The following is a 25,397-nucleotide window of genomic DNA, read 5'->3' as shown; positions in this document are numbered from 1 at the left end:
TCCTCAGTGAACACATGGATCCAATGACAAAGAAAAGAAGATTTACTCGCTCAAAGACTTTGAGCACAACTTTACACAATCATTTTGACACAGAGTGATCTCTAGGAAAGCAGTATACACCATAAGGAAGAATGGCTCCAAGGGAAAGTCACTAAATAGACAAATAGGAACAACGATAACCACTATGGGCAGATAAAAATCCAGGGAATTAAAATTATAAACATTTTTCAGTTTTTAACAAAAACCGAGGAGATATGCAAAGGACTAGGAAAGTGGGTCATACGTTTGGGAAAATAACAAGCAAAGAAAGAAGGTCTCTGATGGGGCACAGATGTTTGACTTAGTAGACAAATACTTCAAAACAGCTATTATAAATATGTCAAAAGAATTAAAAGATACAGCATTTAAAGAATAAAATATAGGAACAATGACTCTTCAAATAGAAAACATTCATTAAAGATACAAAACTATAAACAGAAGAACCAAATAGAAATTCTGGAGTTCAAAAGTATGGTAAGCAAAATAAAGACTCCTAAGAGACTTAAGAGATTGGCATCATTAATATTCAAAGATGGGAAACGTTCTAAATGTTCATCAATTGGTGAAGCGAAAAGCAATATCTGATACCTGCATGCAACAGAAGCCTATTCAGCAACAAAAAGGAAAACAATATTCATACAGTTCACATGAGTGAACTCAAAAACTTCATCCTAAGTGAAGGAATCCAGGTGCAGAAGTCCTATATTCTGTGATTTTTAAAATTATTTTTCCATAAATTATTGGGGTTCAGGTGGTATTTGGTTACACGCGTAGGTCCTATAGTGGTTATTTGTGAGATTTGGGATTTAAAAAAATATATAAAATGTCCGGCCGGGCGCGGTGGCTCAAGCCTGTAATCCCAGCACTTTGGGAGGCCGAGGCGGGTGGATCACGAGGTCAACAGATCGAGACCATCCTGGTCAACATGGTGAAACCCCGTCTCTACTAAAAATTACAAAAAATTAGCTGGGCACGGTGGCGCGTGCCTGTAATCCCAGCTACTCAGGAGGCTGAGGCAGGAGAATTGCCTGAACCCAGGGGGAGGAGGTTGCGGTGAGCCGAGATCGCGCCATTGCACTCCAGCCTGGGTAACAAGAGCGAAACTCCGTCTCAAAAAAAAAAAAAAATATATATATATATACATATACATATATATATATACATATACGTATATATATAGAATGTCCATCAAAAGCAAATCTTAGATGCAGAAAGCTGATTAATTCCTTCCTGAAATTGAGAAAAGGAGCCAAGATTGACTAAAAATGGACATGAGGCTTCTGATTTGCATAATAAAAATGTTCTAAAATTGGATTAATTTACTAAAATCATTAAAGAGTACAGTTACAGTGAGTGAATTCAGTTGTGTGTAAGTGAAACACTAATAAAGCTGTTAAAAATACTGTCTTTATACCAATGTGAATAGGAGGGCTTCTCTAGATCAATATGCATTGCATTTTTTTCAAATAATAATATTCATCACAGTATTAGTAACCACTGTATATTTAGCCTTTATTATCTACCACTCCATGAGATTCTTTAAATGCACATTCATATTTGTATCTCTATGAGAGAGGAAAAAAACCCAGCATGACACAGGTAAATAACCAGATACTGAGATTAAATAATTTGCTTAAAGATACAAATCTTACGTTCATGGACTCACCCAATGCTTTTTATATTCTATTAGCTTTTTTACAGTGTGTGTGTGTGTGTGTGTGAGAGAGAGAGAGAGAGAGAGAGAGAGAGAGATGTGACATAAAATTAGCATGGCGTGACATAGAATTAAATGGAATGTAATGCTTTATTTTATGTATTTTTAGATTTCATAATTATTGGCTAAAAATACATATAATCACTGTTAAAATTATTCCTTTAGGATTAAAATTTTAATAACTATTTCAACTGCCAAATAATATTTTACTCTGTGTAACATTCTAAAAGAAATAAAGTGGAAAGTCAGCCTTCTGACTTTAATTAATCACCTGAGAATAGTAACAGGATTTTTTTGTAGACTTTCAATAGATATTTAGTAACTTATAATGATTTTATAAAATGAATCTGAAAGATAAAATTTAATGAAATATTTTCACATTTTCAATAATATGGAGCTTCAGCTTATACTCTAAAACTTGTAAGTATATTAAATGACACTCAACTTCATTTTAGTTACACAAACAATTACAAAGAATATATTTTTTCCCTTTGTTTAAAACATGAAAAAATACGTCAATTGCTTATGCTCTAACTTTAAATTAGTAATCAATGATAAAAACAATTATTGGTCATTACAGCAATAATAATTGCCTATTAGAGGAGATGTTTTGCTGGCACAAAGGTAAAATAAATTATTAACAATCAGTAAATTTTCATAGTGTAAAAGGTTTCTTACTGTGATTATCCAGTACAGACTAAAAGTTAAAATTTAGTGGAAAATCTTACCACGCCAATGGAAAAGTAATTATTGATGATACTGTAAGGCACTGGGTCTCCCTTCTCATCTTTATCATTAGGTATGACTTCAAATTTCCACCTGTCCAGCATGATTTCTGTGCTGTTTTCAATGTCTTTTAGAATTTTCATCAGATTCTCACCTTCATAACCTAATGGGGAAAAAAAAATATCTTGACAAAAGGAATCTAGCCAAATAAAAAAGCTGTATTTTTATGTTTGAGTGTGTTATACTCTAAAGAGATATTCAATGTACATAAAGTTTGATTCCAAGAACTCCTGTTAAATTTCTGGCCAATCTGCTGGTTGGTTGCTTGCCCTAGAGTCAGTTTCACAAATTCAGGCAAGCTCTAACACTGGCTCTCCCTGTTCATTTGCATGTGTAATATTCTAAAGATAATGATTTTGAAACACATTCTACTGTCAAATGAAGAATTAATTATAACATTATACTCATACTCACATTTCATTCTTAACCTTAATTTGTAACACACACTGTATTTCTCTTTGTTGTGCAAATTCTCAGTGTATATAACTGCCAAGTGAACATGTCTACTGTATGCCCCACAAAATTTATATCAATAGATTCAAAATTGAATTAATTCTTTGCATCCATATCTTCCTCCTGTGCAGCTGACTTCACAAAGACCCCATCCTCTACCCAGTTGCTAAAGTCAAAAACATAGATGATATTTTAGACTTTTCACTTTCCACCACTCTCTTACCCTCACTTTCCCCCCTCTAGTGATATAGAACTTTGAATTTAAGTAAAAGGTCCTAATCTTTGCAACTTTTAAAATTTTGTTTCTTATTCTATCTACTCAGAGTGCCCCTTTTCTTTTTTGACTGGCTTGCATCTATTTCCTTGGCATAGTTGTATATTTGCAAACACTTCTGTCCAGTGCTGCCGCTTATGCCTGTAGTCTCAGCTACTCAGGAGGCTGAGGTGGAAGGATTACTGGAGGCTAGGAATTCCAGGCTGTGGTGAACTACAATTGCACCACTGTATTCCAGTCTGGGTGACACAGGAATATTCTATCTTTAAAATAATACAATTAAATAAAATGAATAAATGTGGTAACACCTCATTCTGGAAAGCACCCTTTCAAAATAATGGCTTAGATTCCCCTCACACAGTCTCCTACTCAGTTTCAAAACTAGCCATATCTTAGTGCACCATGTTGTCATTACTTGTGTTTTTCTCACTACAGATTCCTCTTAACCCGGCCTGCCATACAGTAAATGCTGAACAAATCAATTTTTTAATGAATCTATGATAGATGGTCAACATGGCCTAAAAATAAAAGTCATCCCAATATTTCATTTTCAATATTCAATTTATCAGTAGGTATATAACACTATAGTTATCACTGCAGCCTAACCCTGACAGAGTTTCTGTTTTCATTTCTTAATCTTCCTCAACATTCGTTTCCTTCCCTATAAAAATCTTACATTTCTTGTGAAGATGAAGCAAGATAACGCATAAAAGGTCTTAGTACATGAGCCTAAAACAGAGAATAGAAAGTTCTCAATAATATTATACTACTGATGATGATACCATCAGAATTTAAAATATTGTCCTAAGTTAAATAATCTCTCTTTACCCATATAACAGTACACACACAGTCCTAAAATGATATTTTAAGTTGGAACAATATTTTCAGTTTTTTTTTCTGTTCATTATTTAATTGTTGAACAAGGAAATGCCAGAGTTGAGTCCTCATTAGAGCTATTAGCATACATGTCACTGAATAAACTCATTGAATGAAAAGAAAACAGGCAGTCTCATATGCCAAAATTCCCTAAAGAGGAATACATTTCACTTAAGGTATAATTGTTCAATTAACTATTAGAAAGCAAAGGCCACCGGGAACTAGAAATACCTCTTTTGGAGCTCATCATCACTTCTTACCTTGCACAGCTTTAAAAAGTAATTATGTGCTATTTAACAAAGTGTATGATAAGTAATTATTACATAGAATCATGGAAAATATTAAATATTTTTAAAAGTATATATCATATAATTTGAAGCTGTAAATATTAATATTATGCATATAACTGTACTCAGTGGCAAAACAGTGAATGGTTTAAACTGTAAGACTACAATAATTGTATTTAATAACATTTCATGTTTCTTAATAGCACTACCTTATTCTAAATGTTTAATTCCTAATTGTTAACTTAATAATAGCTCCACAAATAAATTATATGCATGTATATTTTGTTTTACCTACTGAATTAAATAAAAAAACACTTAAGTATGTTCATCTATTTTCCAAATTCTGCTTTCATTTCAAAATAAGGTTGATAGTCTTTAGGTAAAAATTATTTTGCATACAAGCGTACATATTATAATATAGGAGCATTATCTGTGTGTATGCATATACATATATAGGATGAGCAGAAAGACAAGCAAGTAATATTGCTTTAAAAAAATGTTGAATTTGTTCTCAGTCATGTCTCAGGTTAATAGCAGCACCATTCAATATAACACTAGAACAATGTAGGAACAACAAGTAACCAGGAGAGAAAATGATAGGAATGAATGTAGTAAAAATCAATTACCACAGCTGGATTTTGGTAGGGTAACTCAGCTTAAAATCTTTACCACTGGATATCTGTACAGGGATTTTTATGATTAAACATGAAAATCTGGTTTAAATCTGTCTTCCAGTCAAGCAAAGGTAGAAAGAGGCAATAAATAAATTTTGAGATTACAACATCTGCAATTCAGAAGTGATTCACATAGATGAACTCCAGACTGTAGTGGCCCATTTAACAAATAACTTTTCCCTACCTCTTGTAAGTATCTATGCCCAAGTTAGTTAAATAATGATACGTAGCTATTAATAGGATTACTGAACCCACGAAGATCATGATTTTATGAAAGATAAATCAAACCCACTAAACATTCCAGCAAAATAATTTTTCAAAAATGAATAATGCTATTTTACTTTCATGGTTTTGACTTAAAGCTTGTAATCACTCCAGGGATAAGAAACAGAATGAAAACATAATTAATAGGTATTTTATCTTTAATGATATGTTATTATAGTGACCGGATCTAAATAGTCATAGAAATTGTTGCAAACGAAAATCACATAAAGAAACAGAACAACAAATGGAAAAAAAGTATGCTCCATTTACAACTATCACTTACCTCCTTAATCTACACAAACAAGATTTTCCTTGCAATAATTAAATTTTTGTTAGAGAGACTAATTTTGCCAGAAATTTACAAACAGAATGCTAATCAAGCATTTTTTCAAACACCCTGGGATATCCTACATTCTTACAGTGTCATCTTTTCCAAAATATATTCTTACAAACAAGAGGCTTCAAGTCAATAGATTCCCTGGACCTTAAGTGAACCAAATGATTACTGGTTGAATGAAGTATTTTCTTCTACAAAATTAAGCATAACAATAATTGCTGCAACTGCATAAAGTACTTAGCACAAACAATGATATGGTTTGGCTCTGTGTCCTCACTCAAATGTCATTTTTAGTTGTAATCCCGATAATCCACATTGTGTCAAGGGAGGGACCTGGTGGGAGGTGATAGGATCATGAGGGTGGCTTCTACCATGCACTTTTGGTGGTAGTGAGTTCTCACTAGATCTAATAGTTTTATAAGGGCCTATTTCCCCTTTTCTCATTTGGTTCTCTCACGTGCCACCATGTAAAAAGTGCCTTTGCTTTTTCTTCGCCTTGCACCATGATTGTAAGTTTCCTGAGTCCTCCACAGCCATTTGGAAGTGTGAGTCAATTAAGTATTCTTTAATAAATTACCCAGTCTTGGCTATGTCTTTATAGCAGTGTGAGAACAAACTAACACAAACACTGTGCAAACAATTTATTAGTTTAGCACAGGAACCTACAATGTAGGCACTATAATTTTCTTCAAATTCTGATGAGGAATCTATGGCACACAGTTTTTAAGCAACTTGCTCAAAGTTACACACCCGGCAAGAGACAATTCCACTGAAAAGCATATTTCTTTGTTAATAATCTCTAGCAAAGGGCTTTTCCATTTCCCTAATTGCTCAACTTGGGCAGCTTGTTACCTTGCTTTCCCTAAAATTCCTATCCATTCCACTGATAAGTACAATTAATCTAAGCCTGAAAATGTACCTCCAGTTTGTCTACTTGCCCGATTTACATCATGTAAGCTCTAGTCTACTCATTTTGTTATGTAATTAGAATAACTATAATAGAAGTTCTCATTTGGAGAACTATAGTTCTGCATGTTTTCACATTTTTCTGACCTGCTTATTTTCTATTCCCAAATTAATCCATTTTTGAAAATGTGTCAGTGAGTTACTCTACTTCTGAGACTTTCAAAGCTTCACTTTCCATGTCAAAAATCAATCAAATAAAACTCTTACAATGACAGACAAGTTCTTGCATTACCTGGCTCCCAATTATCTTTCCAAAGTCATAGTACTCACCACTCCTAACTGCCCACCACTGCCCTGCTGCTTCGGCAGCCCCATCAGCACTCCTTCCTTCAGTCCTTGAAACACAGTGAGCTATTTTTCCTCCTTCTGGTATTTTAGATCCATCTTAAATGTTACCTCCTCAGAGTGACCTTCTTGACCATCTAGCTAGACAGTTCATCTCTATTATTCATCCTTCTTATTCCTGATTCCTTGATTAAATTTTGTAATTTCATATTTCATTAACAATTGTTAATGAGCAAAGTCTCCAAGAAATATGGGACTATGTGAAAAGACCCAATCTACGTTTGATTGGTGTACCTGAATGTGATGGAGAGAATTAATCCAAGCTAAAAAATACTTTTCAGGATATTATCCAGGAAAATTTTCCCAATCTAGCAAAGCAGGACACTATTCAACCCCAGGTGATACAGAGAACACCACAAAGATATTCCTCAAGAAGAGGAACCCCAAGGCACATAATCGTTAGATTCACCAGGATCAAAACGAAGGGGAAAATACTAAGGGCAGCCAGAGAGAAAGTCCAAAAAGTAAAGAGCATCAACATAAAGAAGAATTTACATCAATGAATGAATAAAATAGCCAGTTAACATCAAATGGCAGTAACCCTAAATTTAAATCGACTAAATCCCCCAATCAAAAGATACAGTCAAAACCTAACAGTATATCCAAAGATACACAAAGACTCAAAACAAAGGGTTGGAGAAAAATTTACCAACCAAATGGAGAGCAAAAATAAATAAATAAACAAAAAGCAGGAGTTGCAATTCTCACATTTGATAAAATAGATTTCAAAGCAACAAAGATACAGTGGTAAAAGGATCAATGCAACAATAAAAGATCTTAATACCCAGATACATAAGACCCATAACGAGATTTAGACTCGACAAGACAGAAAATTAATAAGGATATCCAGGACTCCAACTCAGATCCGGAACAAGTCAACTCAATAAATATTTATAGAGTTCTCCATTTTAAATACACAAAATATTGATCAGCTATTATTAATACCCATTTTTAGAATAAGCAATATTCCTGTTCTCTCTCCCTCTTTGTCTTCCTTTCTTCCTCTCCTTCTCTCCTTTTTTTACTTTTCAACATCCTAGTTCCTCACCTCTACTCAATTAAAAAAAAAAAAGCCAATTGTCTATTACATTCAATAAAAATGTAATCTCCAAAAAGAAGTCATTTATTTACTTCCTAACTATTATTTAGCACCGAGAACAGTGCCAATACATATCACATACTCACAGGGAATTCATCCCTAATAGATACTTTGACACAAACAATAGTCCTTGCCTTTGACCATTGTTAGTACTTTGTATGTGTTTTCACAAGAATCATTAGAGTATGTCAAATATGGACTTCTTCAACAAATTTGAGATTTAGGCCATTTGTTAACTTGGAAGCCAAAATAAAATTATTTATTTTCAAATATATTAAATATATGTTACAGAAGAAAAGATACACATATTTTCTTTCTTTTTAATCAATGCACTTGTATGAACACTGGCAAATACAAGTATCTTATCAGCATGGTGATGTCTTCATTCATTTCTTTAGATTTCATGAGCTCTAATACAACTCATGAAAATACTCCTAAATTCTTAATGAAAATACCAAATAGAATATATACTAAATTCTTAACTTAGTCTAGCATGAACACAGGTTAGAGCTAGCTGGCCAGATATTCATGGAATCGTTCTCCAATTTTGCTGTAAATCAGAGTTACTTAGAGAGTTTGTTTTAAAAAAAATCATCTGCTCAGGTCCCAACTCCAGATATTTCCATTCAGTGTGTTTGGGGTGGGGTCAGGCCACTGTATTTTTAACAAGCTCCCCAGGGACTCTGTTCACTCTGTCTTAGTAGACACTTTTCCAGCTTCTATAAGTGAGCTTTGATGCTAAATATATTTAGCATTCAATGCCTGCTTCTTTACCAAAGTCTGATGGTATTTAGTGATCTTATCTGGTGGTGGTCAGTGATCTTTAGATAAATATAGCCTATCAGTGATTCTGCAAAATGTTTTAAGACCTCCTTCCGAAATATTCTCTTTATTTACCTCGCTCAATCCACACTATTTCAGTTTCAGTTTCTTGAATATGTCAAGTGCCTTGCCACCTCTAGGCCTTTGAACTCCATGTTCCCTCTGCTTATGAAGTTCGCATCCAGGTTTATATGCCTCAGTCATTTTCTAGCTATTAGTTTTCTCTTCTACATTAACTCATCAGTGAGGCGTTGCCTTATAATGGCTCATCAGTTTACTTTTTAGCATAAAGTCATACATACCGTTTTATATGCCACTAGAAGTTAAACACCCTTTGTTTCTCTATTGTCAGCTCTGTATCCAAAGTGCAGAATACAGCTGGATAGCAGAGAGTGAGTCTCAATATTTAGGTGTTATTTAATGTATTCACTACTGGGAAACTAATTCATTAGCCTTTCATTTTTCCTTTGTTTGTGATTTTACCACACAATTTATAAATGAAAAATATAAACATTACCTTAATGTACATCCATGTTTATGTTATTTCCTAAATGAAAACATCAAAAACTAAAACCAGAGATGTTTGGAATCTTGCCCTTCTGAAGTTTAAGCCTATAATTAATATGGCATTAAAGCCCTGTCCTGTGGTCTCTTTGCCCTCTACTTGTTCTTCTACCCTAGACTGTTGTTCAAAATCATATATTACATATACTACATCAGTTCTACTCATGAAATCATACGGTTTTTGTTTTTTTGCTTGTTATTTTGCAAGGGAAAGGGGTGTTGTGCACTGTTTCTGATTTTGTTGTTGCAGCTGCTTTACCTCCTCCCCATCGCAGGCATCTTGCTAGATCATTGCCAGTCCCAAGAGGCAGAATTGCAACTGGAGGATGCTTGCCTACGTTGGCCTTTTCTGCAGAATAAAAAAATACAAATAAATAAGATTTTGAATGCAGATAAAATAATAGCAAAGAAAAAAAGATAGCCTGATGACATGAAAGGAAGGAACTCTACTAGGTACTTATAAACAAAACAAAATAGTATTTTTTAGATATATTCAATTATGAATTATGAAAAATTTGTACACATTTGTAGCAACTGACAAAACACAAATATTATTTTTCATAGTATGATGGATTGTCAAAACTCAGGCAAGAGGAAAGCTTTTTAAATGTCTTAGCTAAAGATTGTGGCATGTCTTATCTCTATTACAATTATTAGAGATACTATTATATACAGCATAAGATTACAATACAGAGACACAACTAGGGTCGATGGGTACATCCTATATAAAGTCGTTTTGCAACATCAACTCCAGGTACATTTTACTTGAAGGAATAAAACATTTGAAATCTGTTGAATTCTAAAAGTGAGTAAATTGCTAACAATGTCCTTGACTCTTTCCCACCCATGGTGCTCCTTTGTGTCAGAGCAAAAGGAACACAACTTTAACAGCTGGAACACACCAAGATCAGCAGGTTTTCCATGAGATTAATCTTTATATCACATAATGCTTTGGGTTCAGAGCAGTAAAGATCTCTGCTGCTGACATCCCATATGCTTTGATTTGAATCATCATATGCCTTGAATCAATCTCACAAATGTATATCACTTTCTTTTATTTTTTCTTCCTCCTTAGCCCCTCAAAGTCATTGTATGTATGTATGTATGTAGGCATACCAGGGCAAGGTAATTTAGGGATACGTCACAATGAAATAGTTGACATTAAGATTTTGAGGGCTAAACCAAACTAAGAATTCCTGCTATTTTCCCTCTAAAATCCTTACAAATCTTCAGAGACTTTTCCAACTAACTCATTAACGTTTTCAATTCTTGAATTCTGGTTGTCTTCTAAGATAGAACACATATATACTATTTACACTGTTTTAACAGAAGGCCAGATCAGAATTTTCAGTTTCTTTTTAAATCAAATATTAGTAGATTAAAGCTGTTAGATCCTTATCAAAAATGTTGCCAACATGTATTTATTTTTAATGTGAATATTTTTAGTGTATGCAAAGACAGAATGTTATCTGCCTTGACTAATAGATGTCTGTTTCAATTTATACAGAAGGTAAAAGTTCTTTTGAATCAATCTATTTTATGAAACAGCCTGTTTAAAACACAGAATTGGTCAATGCAGTAACTAAAATGAGACCAAAAAGAGTCAATACTTGTTTGGATTTATTTCCTCATTAAGGCCATTTCATGATCTGTTTTTGTTACTAGCAACCCGTTCTAACAATTAACTAGATCTGAAAAATCAAATAATTTTCCTGAATTTATAGTTTTTATTGTGCCGCATACTTACCTTAAATGCTTGATCCTGTTCCTATATTGTTTGCTTATAAAAATCGAGCTCTTTCAATTTGAATAGAGAGGTAACATAGAATAAGATTGAACTGTGGGTTCTATTCCCAGCTCTCTCAGATCACAGCTATAAGACTTTTGTTTTAGTTATTTACTTTTTCCAAGTTTTAGATTCCCTATCTCTACATGGGATTATTAATACTATGTCATAGAGTTTCGAGGAATAAACAAGATAATTTAGCTAAAAATCTTAGCACGGGACTATCAGATAGTACATGATGAATAAAAATTAGCTCTCATAATGATGATGATGGATGATAACCATACGAATATGTACAGAGGGTCAGGTATTGAGGCTCCATGTTTAAATAAAGTAAACACATCTGTTTGGCACAGCCTTTATCACAAATACTAAGACTACTCCTTTGGCTCCTTGTCTGGGGTATACAAACAACTGGATTTCCTAGACTCCCATTTGAAAACAACTCTGAAAGTCTGGTAAGTACTGTAAGAAATGGATTAGGAAGGAAGGACTTCCAGATACTTGTAAATTATTTTGTCTGTTAAATTTTTGAACTATAGAAGAATTACTTAAACCAATAAACAGTGTGTAACATTCCAGATGTCCAATTATATAACTGCTTCCAAAGATAATGATACTTCCAAAGCCATAGATACATAGATAAAACAGAACTTAAACAGCCGTATTAAGTATGTGTCTGCATTACCTATGCAATCCAAAACCCAGCCCACGGTTCCATCGCCACCACAGGCTAACACTCTGAAGTCAGGAACATCGCGGAAAAAGTTTAACCTGAAAAACAAGCATGTTATGGCACATGATGAATAGTTTAAAAAAAAGATATTTTCAGTTTTATATCATTAGCATTTAACCCAATGAAATACATTTTTATTTTATAAAAACTGTAAAACATCTCATTGATACTTTATCCCTTCATCCTATTTTATAACTATATATTCCAGATTCTATAATTTAAAAATATTTTGTAATTATATATTCTAGATTCCATAATGAATATACTCTATGTTTCTTCAATGAACTTTAAAATTTTTTAAGTAAAATTAGTAAATTATAATAACTTTCATTAAGATATCTCCCAGATGTGATTTGCAGTTCACATAATCCTGAATGAATGACATATATTACATTATTTCATTTAGTAAATTTCATCAATCAAAAAATTATCTTTTGAGTGAATATATAAACGTGACAGTTACGTCAGTAAATTTGTCTTTAACAATTTCTACTTTCTCCATTACTGGGAGAAATTGATCAGACTGCAACTGGGGTTCTAGCCAATTGTTTCAGTATTTCCTTTTGACTTGGACCCTCTGAATAGGAGTCAGGCTTCACGTTGAATTTTGACCGGGTTGACAGGGTTTTCCACCCAGGAACACTCCAGCCTAATTGTTGGGTCAGCTGCCATAAATACCCACTGCTTCTGCTGTTACTGCATGCAGCGTGCTTAATAATGTAACCTACCTTCAAAAAAGTCACAAAGGCAGGTCATGCAGCCAGCTATACAGTCTTAGCCTATTTTATTGCAATAAAAACATTAAAATAGGACAGAAATTTTGATATGTGTCTCTTCACCCCCCATGTCCCAACGATAATCACTGATAGTGATATAATATGCAATTGTCCAGGGAATTTTTTACATACTTATATATACAAATGTTCATACAACAATCTTTAATGCACACATATTTTGAACAAGAATAAAACTGTGTTATACATATTATTCATTAACTTGTGTGGGTTTTTTTAACTTCAAGTATGTATAAGGGAACTTTGTATATTAGTATGTAACATATGCATATGTTATGTGTTGCATTCTGTCAGATTAATTTTAACCACTGCATCACGTTTTATAATAAGTGCATGTACTACAATTTAAAATAAATTACTTCTTTTTATGCATTTTCAGCTATTTCTAGTGTCTCATTATTACAAAAAGGTATTGTATTTAATATTATTTGAAGAACATTTGTGTAAACATGTGCATGTGTTTTGCAGGCTACTCTAGAGAAAAATATTCTATTATACCATTATATACCTCTGAATGGCTCCCACTGTGAAATATGCAAGTGTGTCCATTTCCTTGCAACCAAAACACACTACATAAACAACTTTATGATATTTCTTTAACAATGAGTGAAAACCGGTATGTTTTTCTTTGTTGTAAAATCACACTTCCCTGTTTACTAGAGAGTTGAACATATTTTTATACACTTCCTGGAGATGTGTAACCTCCCATCTGAAAAGAATCTTAAAAGATGTGCTTTTCTTTCTCTTGAGTTGTTTTTAAATAATACTTTACAAACTCTTTGCATATAACAGCAATCTTTGCCTTTACATTTGCATCATTTAAAAAAGTTTTGTTAAGGCAATACCAACATTGCATAAATATCATAAAATATATATAAAAATTACTAACCACCATCATCTGATAAAAATATCCATGGATATTTAGAATAGGAAACTTTCATGCAGTTTCTCATTTATTATATTGTGGATATTTAACCTTTGTGAGACTTGTTGCAAATATCTTCTTTAGATCTAATACTGATTGTTTTGCTTATACTAATATAGGTACAATAGAATAAACACATATGTACCAATTGCCCATTCCAGGACTTACATATTTCTCTGTTTTCTTTTCCTATAGCACTGTTCTTTCTAATTCACAAAGGTGAGCACTATTCTAAATACTGAGTTACCATGTGTCTGACAATCAACATGTGTCTTTCTACTTTTCCCACTTAGCATTGTTACTCAGATTCATTCGTGGTGTAGCTGAAGATTTTTCCACATGTAGCTGAAATTCTTTCTACTTCTACTGCTGCGTTAAACTCCATTTATGTAAACATGTCTTTTAAAATCCATGTCAATGGGCATTTCAACTGGTTTGCTTTATATTTTTGCAAAAAGTGCATTCCTGTACAGGCATACCTCATTTTATTACTCTTCACTTTGTTGAGCTTAGCAGATACCGCAGTTTTTACAACTCGAATGTTTGTGGCAACGGTGTTTCAAGCAAGTCTCAGTGCCATTTTTTCCAACAGCACGTGCTCACTAGGTGTCTGTGTCACATTTTTGTAATTAGCACAGTATTTCAAACTTTTTTACCATTACTATATCTGTTATAGTGTCTGTGACCATCTTCAAAGTTACTAATTGTTTTGAGGTGCCATGAACGATGCCAAGGTAAGATAGATAACTTAATTGCTAATGTTGTGTGTGTTCCGAGTGCTCCACCCACCAGCAATTCTCCCATCTCTCTTTCTCTCCTCAGGTCTCTCAATTCCCTTAGACACAACAATATTTAAATCAGGGTTAATTAATAACCTTACAATGTCCTCTGGGTATTCAAGTGAAAGGGAGAGTTGCATTTCTCTTTCAATCAAAAGCTAGAAATTATTGAGTGAGGAAAGCATGTACAAAGCACAAAGAGGCCAAAAGCTAGCCCTTTCATGCCAGGAAGCCAAGTTGTAAATACAAAGGAAAAGTCCTTAAAGGAAATTAAAAGTGCTACTCCAGTAAACACACAAACAACAAGGAAGTGAAACAGTCTTATTGCTGATATGGAAAAGGTTTTAGTGGTCTAGAGAAGATCAAACCAGTCACAGCATTCTCTTAAGCCAAAGTCAGATTTAGAGTAAGCCCCTAACTCTGTTCAATTCTACAAAGGCTGAGAGATGTGATGAAGCTGCAAAATAGTTTGATGCAAACAGATGTTGGCTCACGAAACGTAAGGAAAGAAGAGCAAAAACAGCAAATGCTGAAGAAGAAGTGGCCGCAAATGATCTAGAAGATCTAGCCACAATTATTGATAAAGGTGGTACGCCAAACAACAGTTTTTCAATGTAGACAAAATGGCTTTCTAATGGAGGAAGACACCACCTAGGATTTTGATAGCTACAAAGGAGAAGTCAATGCCTGGCCTCAAAGCTTCAAAGAACAATCTGACTCTCCTGTTTGAGGCTAATGAAGCTGATGACTTTAAGTTGAAGTCAGTGCTCATTTGCCATTCTGAAAATCCTAGGCCCCTTAAGGATTATGCTAAAGCTACTCTACCTGGGCTCTATAAATGGTAGAGCAAAGCCTGAAGGACAGCACATTTCTTTACAGCATGGTTTACTGAATATTTCAAGTCCACAATTGAGACATACTTCTCAGAAAAAAAAAGACTCCTTTCAACATACTATTTTCATTGACTATGTACCTGGTGACTCAAGATCTCTGGTGGAGATGTGCATGAAGATAAATGTTGCTTTCATGCTTGCAAACACAACATACATTCCGCAGCTCATGGATCAAGGAGTAATTCAACTTTCATGTCTTATTTAAGAAATACATTTCATAAGTATTTCTATGAAATAGCTATAGCTGCCATAGACCGTGATTCTTTTCGGGGATCTGGGCAAAGTAAATTGACAACCTCTGAAAAGGATTTAATAATCTAGGTTATTAAGGATTTAATAATCTAGAACATTCACAGTTCATGGGAAGAGGTCAAAATATCAACATTAACAAGAGTTTGGATGAAGTTGATGCCAAGTCTCATGGATGACTTTAAGGGGTTGAAGACTTCAGTAAAGGAAGTCACTGCACATGTGATAAAAATAGCAAGAACTAGAATTTTAAGTGGAGCCTGAATGAGACCTAATTGCTGCAATCTCATGATAGAAATTGAAAGTATAAGAAATTGACTTTTAGAGATAAGCAAAAAATGGAGTTTCCTGAGATGGAATCTACTCCTAGTAAAGATGCTATGAACACTGTTGAAATGGTAACAAAGGATTTAGATTATTACAAAAATTTAGTTGATACGACAACAGTAGGATTTAAGACTGACTCAAATTCTGAGGGAAGTTCTACTGTGGTTAAGATGCTAGCAAATAGCATCACGTGCTACAGAGAAATCTTTCATAAAAGTTATAGTCCATCAATGGGTTGTCTTATTTTAAGAAACTACTAGAGCCACCTCGACCTTCAGCAACCACCACTCTAATCCTTTAGTTTCCATTAAAATCAAGGCTAGACCCTCTACCAGAAAAAATGTTATGATTCTCTGGAGGCTCAGATGATTGTTACTAATTTTTTTAGCAATGAATTATTTTTAAATTAAGGTATATACATGTTTTAAACCATAATGCTATTGTACATTTAACAGACAACAGTATAAACATAACTTTTATATGTACTGGGAAACAAAAAATATTGTGTGACTCACTTTATTGTGATATTCGCTTTATTGTGGTGGTGTGGAACCAAACCTATAGTATCTCCAAGGTATGCCTGTACTTATTTCTTAGTGCTTAAGAAAAAAAAAAAAAAGATGCCTTTTTGTTTATTTGTTTGTTTTTTGAGACGGAGTTTCGCTCATTACCCAGGCTGGAGTGCAATGGAGCGATCTCGGCTCAACCACAACCTCTGCCTCCTGGGTTCAGGCAATTCTCCTGCCTCAGCCTCCTGAGTAGCTGGGATTACAGGCATGCACCACCATGCCCTTTCCCATATGGCTGCATTTCTATTTGTATTCTCTGTTGTGTTTTACTTACAACTGTGAGCATCTCGGCACTAGTAGCATACTCTCCCAATTACTACAGCTTTCCAGTAAGTCCATATCTCAGGGCATGAAGAATCTTACCAATTATTTCTTCCTTTTTTTCATATATATTTAAACTCATCATATTTCACAAAAATTAAAATAACAGCAAGAAAAACCAATCATGATTTTGAAGCTGCATTAAACCTACATATTCATTTTTGGAGAAATAACACATGTATAATATGAATTAAGTTTCCTTATTCATGAATATAGTATTGCTAGATTTATTTAGATATTCTTTAATATTGTACAACAAAGATTTAAATTTTCTGCTAACAGATCTCACATATATTTTGTTAGATTTATTCTTGGTTGTTTTGTAGTTTTTGTTGGTATTTTAAACATCTTAAAATTATGTTGATTAATATTAACATTAATGTTTTTGTTGCTGGTGTATATAAACATATTTGAATTTTATGTATTGATTTTATAAACAATTATATTACCACCGTTTTCCTATTGCTTACATTTTGTTTGTGGATACATTTGAATTTCTATGTATGTAATTGTGGCATTTGCTAATAACAATGGTATAATAATGTTATTATTATAACATTATACCCTCCAGTCCTTATCATTGTTATTTCTTTCCCTGTGTCTTTTTCCTTGACAAAATTCCAACATAGTGTTGAAAGGAGTGTTCATAGTGAATATCCATAACTTGTACCTGAAGCTAAGAATTACTTTTGGAATCTGACTATTTAGGATGATACCTGTTATTGAGATTCTTTTTTTCTTTATACTTTCCTTTACTTGATGACAATTTTTTTATGAGGTTAACAAGGTTCCCTTCTACTTCTGTTATAATAAGAATTTTTTACTATACATAAAAGTTAAAATTTTCTGCATCTTTTGAGATTTCACAGGTCTCTGTCCTTTAATTGGCTAGTGTAAGAGTCAACATTTGCATAATTCTGCATTATTAAAACATCTTTGCAATCCTTTCATGCACCTAAACTAATCCTTGTGTATCTCTGCCCTTTAATTGGTTGGTGTGAGAATAAACATTTATATATTTCTGCATTATTAAACCATTCTTGTAATCCTTTCTTGCACCCAAATTAATCCTTGTGTATTAATATTTTTAAGATAATTGAATTCCTTTTGCTAATATTTTGTTTTGCATCAATATGTATGAACAAATTGACCTATTTTTCCTCCTCATACCACTTTTATTTATTTTTTTAAATTAAAATTATTCTGCCTCATAAAATATGTTGCAGAGTATTCCCTCCTTACTATTTTCATGAAAAAATTTGTTATTTTTTTGAAGTTCTTTGAAAACTGGTAGCACTAGCTAATAAAAACCTAAATTTCTGTGTGTTTTTCTTTAAGAGAAATGACTTAAATAATTGTTTAGATTACTTTAATAATTAATCTTCAAATTTTATGATTTAAAATTTTTCTTGAGTCAGCTTTTTTCTAGCTGTATTTCTGCAGCAATTTGATTCTCCTTTCCTAGATTTTCAAACATTGGCACCGAGCTTAAGAAAACTTGGTAAAACATGGCAGTAGCTGCAATATTTCCCACAGAGCTAATTGTTTTTGGTGAAAGCCTAACCATCCAGTTGACTCACCATTGTTCTTCTATTCCATGATGATGTTTCATCTGTTATTCATTCTTGTTCTCTTTAAAAATTGTCATCATTGGTTCTTCAGCAGGATCCTACCCCCAAACATAAACCCCATGTGACTGTCAGACCAGCTTACTCTCTGTAAATTGCTTGCTAATTGGAAAATTTGACCTCTCTTTATCTCAATATCTTGATCCATTCAATCCATGCAGTTTTCCCTAGAAACTCATTCATTCCTTACTTCATTCATTCATGAATAATAGCCTTGGGAAGTTATTTAGTAATTCTGTCCCTCAGTTTCCTTAACATTAGAATGGAATTAACACCTCCTGGTTTGCTGGGCTCTTTACAACATACGAAGAAAATGTTATATAAATACAACTTACTATTCACATGTTATTATTAATTTAATTATATTTTTTTCTTTATTAAAAGTAGTATATGTGTGTTTTAGGTCAGAGTGCCATTCCTCTATTTCTCCACGTCCTTCACCTGCACTGTTCTGGCAGAATAGTCACAATTTTCTAACAAGCAGTAAGGAGACATTTTCTATATCCAATCTGAAACTATAGCCAATGGACAATTGGGAGACTTGCTTACAGCACTGGAGACAAAAGGTACAGAGGAAAACAGCTGTGATGGATGACAAGTAAATCAAAAGGACTCAACAAGAGCCAAAATGGAGGGTCCTGCATGGCACTGACTTTTCACCTAGGAAGGCTGTGATGAGAAGTAGATGTGAGGCTTCCACATCATGCGTCACCCTTTAATGGGGAGAAATGAGAAAATGAGGAATGTCAGGGAGGACTTAGCTCTGGGGAAACTTCAGTACTATGTATTGTACTTTTTACCCATCAATTTCAAAATGTTCCTCATGAAGAATGAATAAGCATAAACATTTTGTAATTAAATCATGCTTGGGTCCTGAATTTCTTTGCATCATTTTATGAACTTATTTTTTTAATTAAAAGTTCAAATGATTTATGAAGAAATGAATGATGATGAGTTTACAATGTTGGCATTTACAGCACTGGTTCACCTAGAGAGTTTCTTATGTATGTACAATAGCTAAATTTGAAATAGAGCCTATATTTGGGTTTAGCAGCCTTCTGCCAGATGCTTTTTCATCATATTTGTTCTACAGTCACCACTATAACACTCCATAATGTTTCAGTTATCCAAGATGAGTAAGTTGTAGAGATCCACTGTACAATACTGTTCCTATAGTTTACGATACTGTTTTGTACACTTAAAAAGCTTTTAAGAGTATAGATCTTATGTTAATTCTTCTTACCACAACCACGACAGAAAAGGACGTGGTGAGATTGTGATGCTTAATATTACTAAACACAAATTCAGAAAATTTCATCTAAGATTCAGAGGCTTACTTTGTGTTAAGATAAAACTGATAACAGAAAAGGCAGTAAGTTTTCATTTGTACCCAATAAACTTTCTAACAAAGCAAACCAGGAAAGTCGTTTTTAAAACAAAAGAAAATTATAGCACTGATTCCAGAATCTTGGAAAGTGTCATAAAATCAGAATTCTTAATGTCATTATGTAGATATTATTTCTGAGTGCAAGCTTATATTTTATTATTTAAAAATACTGCCACTTATATACAATGTGGATATATGGGTTAGAAACAGATCAAATATATAAAATAAATAAATCTACAGCTCTTAACAGTATACATATATATTATAGATTGTAAAATAATATTTTGATACTTAGAGGAAATCAATGTGAGAGTCAAATATTTTCAGCATATCCATGCATAGTGAATGCTCACTTTAATTATACATATTCACATCTTTTTATATTAAATACAAGGCTGAAGGATCAAAAAACGCTTTACCATGTGTCATCAATTCTCTTTTTCTTCCTCCTTGTTTAGAAAAAAATAAATTCAAGAGTTTGTCTTAAGAAAGATCTGCATTCTGATTTAAGCATCTAGAGAGAGAAAGAAGCATACTCATCTCTGATTATTCTATTCAATTCATATTTATACTTGCATGTACACAGTTTCATACTATATTATTCTTAAAGTTTACAAGGTTAGATGGCTTCAGAATTGCCTTAATAAAATCTGGCTGAGTTTTCTGATTTTTGATGTTACTATTGTTTTTGAAACAATATTTATGGTCTAGAACACCAATTTTTAATAACTTTCAGCTTATTTTCTAATACCCAATCTGTATCTATACATACCTTGGTATCATTGATATTATTATTGCTGCTGCAATATCTTTTAAAAATCCATGCATGAAGTATTCATGTTCCCCAAAGTCTCATTCTATAACATATATTACAAAATGGGGGAAAGGTTATTTCAACTTTTTCTCTGTGGATTTTGATGTTTTATCAATTTAATGTGAATCTCTCAATATTTTAAAGTAAAATTAATTATAAATATATCCTCCAATCTCATATCTTATGTACTTTATTTTAACAATACATTATCAGATTTAGGTAAACTAGGAAATACATCTGTTTCAACAAATTTGATTCGAGTTTTGAGATATTGTATAAAAACTGAATTTACACTGTTTGGGGCAGACATTCCATGTGGATAAGTGGGATAGTTAATTAAAAAGATATGAATTAATCATATAAATCCAGTGTAACTTAATTCTGTTACCATAATAACCAGAAATAAGTTTCAGAGTATTTGACAAATATACATATTCCAGTTGACCATTAATAATTGACACATTCATTTCATTATTTCTGGAAATCTCAAACAAATCTTTGATGCTTCAATGTATGTTAAAAAAAGGAGAGAGAGACAGAAAGGGAAAAACACAGACATAAATGACAAAAGAGAGCATGAGACACAGAAAATGACAGAATAGTTATTCCCTGGGGAATGTGTAATGTTGTCTCATTAAATAACATTAATATTCCTCCTAGAATGAGTTAGAAATGAGAGCTCAGTAAATGATAGGTTCTATAATGCAGCCTAAATAGGTTTCCTTTCTTGACTAGTGTACATATTTATTTAAAAATTAATATTAGCAGAAACATTAACATTTTGGTCATTTTGAGTGAATAAAAACAAATTAATTATTAGTTGAAATATTCTTGCCCTCATCTAGCAAATAATTACAATATATATATTATTTATGATTTATTAGTACAAGTAAAACACTTGTACTTAAAAAAAGCTATTTTGTTAAAATATAAATTTTTTCTATTGAATGGAAAATTATCATCCTTTAAGGATATTTAAATATTTAAAATTAATATTTAAAAACTAAGTAACTGATGCTACACAGAAATGATGAGCGTCCATTGTTTCAGACTAAGCTTCTGCACTAGGCTCCAACAGACCAGACCAAACCCTAATGGAGTCATTGTGCTATGTGCCTTGTAATCAAATGGAACTTTGAAATGTTCCAGTTTAAAAATAAACAAATAAGTAAAATAAAATAAAACAGGAGATTTGCAGCAACCAATCAGAAATGGCTCAGTTCTCCAGAGCTAGCATGATAAGGAAGTCCCCTCTCTTTTGACCCTATGAGAAAAGTAACTTTGAAATGACCAATCCACTTTTCATTCCTTATTTCTGCTTTCTTCAGCCCTCTTCTGCTTATAAAGCCAAACTACTATGCTCAATTCACTGGGACACTTATTCTATTGTAAAGAATTAGGTGTTGCCCAATTCTAGAATGGCAAATATAAGCCAATAAGATCTTTGAACTGAATTTGTTGTAATTTTGTTTTTTGACACTGAAGAACACAAAAGACCCTTTAAAATGCCATTTTCTCTCATCTGTGTGTTTTCTACATTAGAAAGGGAGGCAGTTAATTTAACTCAGTATTTGCATACTGTATTTAGTATATATGCAGCAAAATTTATGGTCATGCTACATGAAAGTCCATCCCTCAAAGTACTAATGATTATAGTTATGGTATCCTGAGATGTATGCATATGTTTGAAAATGCAGTTTAAAATATTTATTGTAAGTTATATGACTAAACATAGAGAACTGACAAACAATTCTGATGTAATGACTTGAGACTGAAGTGAAAAATACGATAGAGTGTCAATTAAGACAGAAGTTAAACAGTCTTCCTGACACTTGAAAGAAGTTAAAATGAAATAATTCATCCTTATTGCTTCTAATTGGAAAGCACATATATATCATTTATGGTCTAAAGTTCATAGTCTATAAAATGAACCCCTAAAATGTAGCAGCACAAGTGATGAAGTTGCTCAGGACTGTTTGACAAAGATTCTCAAATCCGTTCTGTCATGTGAATGTTTTCAATGTTAATAATTAGAATGAGTTTTTATTCTGTATGCATCAGGTAATTCCACTGAGTTAGCTTAGGGTGTAAACTAAGAATGTATTTTGAAAGGAAATTAATCTAGATTTCTATCAGAGAAAAACATACTTTGCTTAGGGTCAAATACAAAAGAATAGCTATAAATACTTTATAAGTGAAATGGCACCTACATTTATCCACTTATTTAATATAAGTGTAGTGACTACAACTATGTACTGGGAGCTGAGTTAGATCCCAGAGACTCAAAAGCAAGGTAGAATTCTTGCCTTTGAGTATCTCGCTGGCTTAACTGAGAAGACAGACAAGAAACCACACAGTTCAGGTCACTAGAAGATAATATTTGAGAGCAGGTAATGTGGACTAGGTGGGGATGAGGGGTGGCTTAATAAACTTGGAGACACCTGAGTTGAATCTTGAAGCTGGGGTAAAATTAATTAGCTGATGAATTGGGGGATAGAAGTGAGGAGAAATTGAGTCAAGGGTTATTATGTAAGAAGGAGGGTAAATATAGATCTTAGGAGAGTGGTTAGATGACAAATCTTGAAAGCCTGAAATGATGTACTGTCACAGGGAATGGGAAAACAGTTCTTTAGTGAATGGCCTTCTCATTCATCAAGTTAGAGAACAAAAGCAGGGTGTGGCCAGGAGCAGTGGGTCAGGCCTGTAATCCCAGTGCTTTGGGAAGCCAAGGCAGGCGGATCATAAGGTTAGACATATGAGACCAGCCAGACCAACATGGTGAAACCCTGCTTCTACTAAAAATAAAATATTAGCTGAGTGTGGTGGCAAGTGCCTGTAATCCCAGCTATTTGGGAGGCTGAGGTATGAGAATTACTTGAACCTCGGAGGCAAAGATTGCAGTGAGCCAAGATTGCACGACTGCACTTCAGCTTGGGCAACAGAGTGAGATCCCATCTCAATAAACAAAAGGCAAACAAACAAACAAACAAAAAACAAAAACAAAAAAGCAGGGTGTAGATTTGGGAAAAGGTGAGAAAATTAGTATCAGGCATGGAATTTGAGATACTTGTGGAATACGTGTTCATGGAGTAATAAATAAAATACATTAATTTCCTCATGATCTCTGATAAATGAGGAGCAGGAGAGTGATTCCTGATTATGTAGGACCTGATGTTTATAAAAATTGAAGCCCTCTTTAAGAAAAAGTATGCAAAATAAATGTGTATACATGTTTATAAAAGTGATGTATACATATGTAAGTACATATTTATAATAAAAAATTACAAGAGATTTTAAACTTAAGATAGCTTATAAACATTACATCATAGGATCTAGAATAATAGCACAGTTTTCATAAATTAATAAACTGCCTAATGCATTGTTTTTACATTTTTACATGGCAATTTTAAATAATATTTGTGTTAAGGTTAAAAGATAATTTTCTTTTCCTCTGGAATGATTTATTAATATATGTTTAAATTGATGACTTGTTAGAAATGTTTCACTCAGCTTCACAACTCATCAATGGTAAAGTAAATTTTTAGTATTATTGTTAAATATGTAAAAATCAATATTTGTTTTTGGGTCATAGCCAAACTGTGAGACTTCCAGGCATTTCAATATTTGGTTCAATGGCTAACCTTAAATACTTTTTGAATTAATGATAAACATTAACCATTGATTGTTATGTTAATGACATGACATATTATAAGTTTTATGTAACTTCATTGATGGTGATTTTCATGGAGATTTATAAAACATATACTTTATACATAAACATGCCTGCTGCTTGTAGAGCTGATATAGGCTGTGCTCTACAAACACAGGAATAATGATAAATTTAATATCATGTAACTTTCATCAATTAAAAAAATTATAATTGTTTATACTGCATTGTTAACTGTATTTGGGAAGAATAATGCTTCTGTTTTGGTGAGGCATTAAAGAGAACTGAATGGGAAGATTAGAAGAATCTTCCATGGACAAGCTTGGAGGTTTACACATTTCAAACTTCATTTCTCCCCTGCTATACACATATTCTGCTACCAGACCGGCTCTGGGCCATTTTTATCAAGACATGTCTTCTGGCTTTGTACATTTATGTCAGAAAACCGTAAAGTCACACTGAGCAATAGGGGTATTCTTGGAAGTGATTTTTACACCAGGAAAACTAGAAATAACAACCATACACAAAAATATCTGTGAACCACATATTATTCAATCATGTAATAGGACCTCATCCTCTTTCAATCAGATCCTAAAATGCTCATGGCCATTCCAGTGCTACTAGTCACTAGGTAAAGTGTGATGAAAAAGGAGTTGGAATGGAGACAGAGGTCTTTTTTTTTTTTTTTTTTACTGTTTTACTTTTCTTTTTCCATATAGATGCTCAATTTTTCTAGTTAATATCAATACATATATAGGGCATGGGGGAGGGGTCTTTATCTTCCATTGATATATTTGCCTCAGTAGGTAGTTCTACTAAACTGGCTTAACATTGTCTATAAAAATTCTTGTAGTTAAAATACCCTTTTAAAAAAATATCAAAAAGTCAAATAAGAAAGGCAATATGAACCATATTGCTAAGATTCTTCCTATAGTCTTGAAAGGAGTCCTTGCAAGTCAGAGACACTGAAATTGAGATTCATTACCTTCAAGAGCATCTGCTTTGGAACACACACCCTGCTA

The 25,397-nt window shown here is 33.0% G+C and overlaps 1 protein-coding gene across 24 annotated transcripts in view; it reads right to left on the bottom strand.

Moving 5' to 3' along the window:
- Positions 1–25,397, bottom strand: part of DGKB (diacylglycerol kinase beta) — a 747,505-nt gene that overhangs the window by 421,148 nt on the left and 300,960 nt on the right. For all 24 annotated transcript variants that reach the window (XM_078342642.1, XM_078342645.1, XM_078342654.1 and 21 more), the window contains 3 exons: positions 11,975–12,060; positions 9,760–9,849; positions 2,482–2,642 (listed from right to left, as the gene is read on the bottom strand). In XM_078342642.1, coding sequence (XP_078198768.1) covers positions 2,482–2,642; positions 9,760–9,849; positions 11,975–12,060 — 337 coding nt within the window. The remainder of the gene's footprint in view (positions 1–2,481; positions 2,643–9,759; positions 9,850–11,974; positions 12,061–25,397) is intronic.

The sequence above is a fragment of the Callithrix jacchus genome, chromosome 11, assembly GCF_049354715.1.
Source record: "Callithrix jacchus isolate 240 chromosome 11, calJac240_pri, whole genome shotgun sequence".
Classification (NCBI taxonomy): Eukaryota; Metazoa; Chordata; class Mammalia; order Primates; family Cebidae; genus Callithrix; species Callithrix jacchus.
Note: the sequence above shows the minus strand (reverse complement) of the source record. Positions and strands in the feature narration are given on the sequence as shown.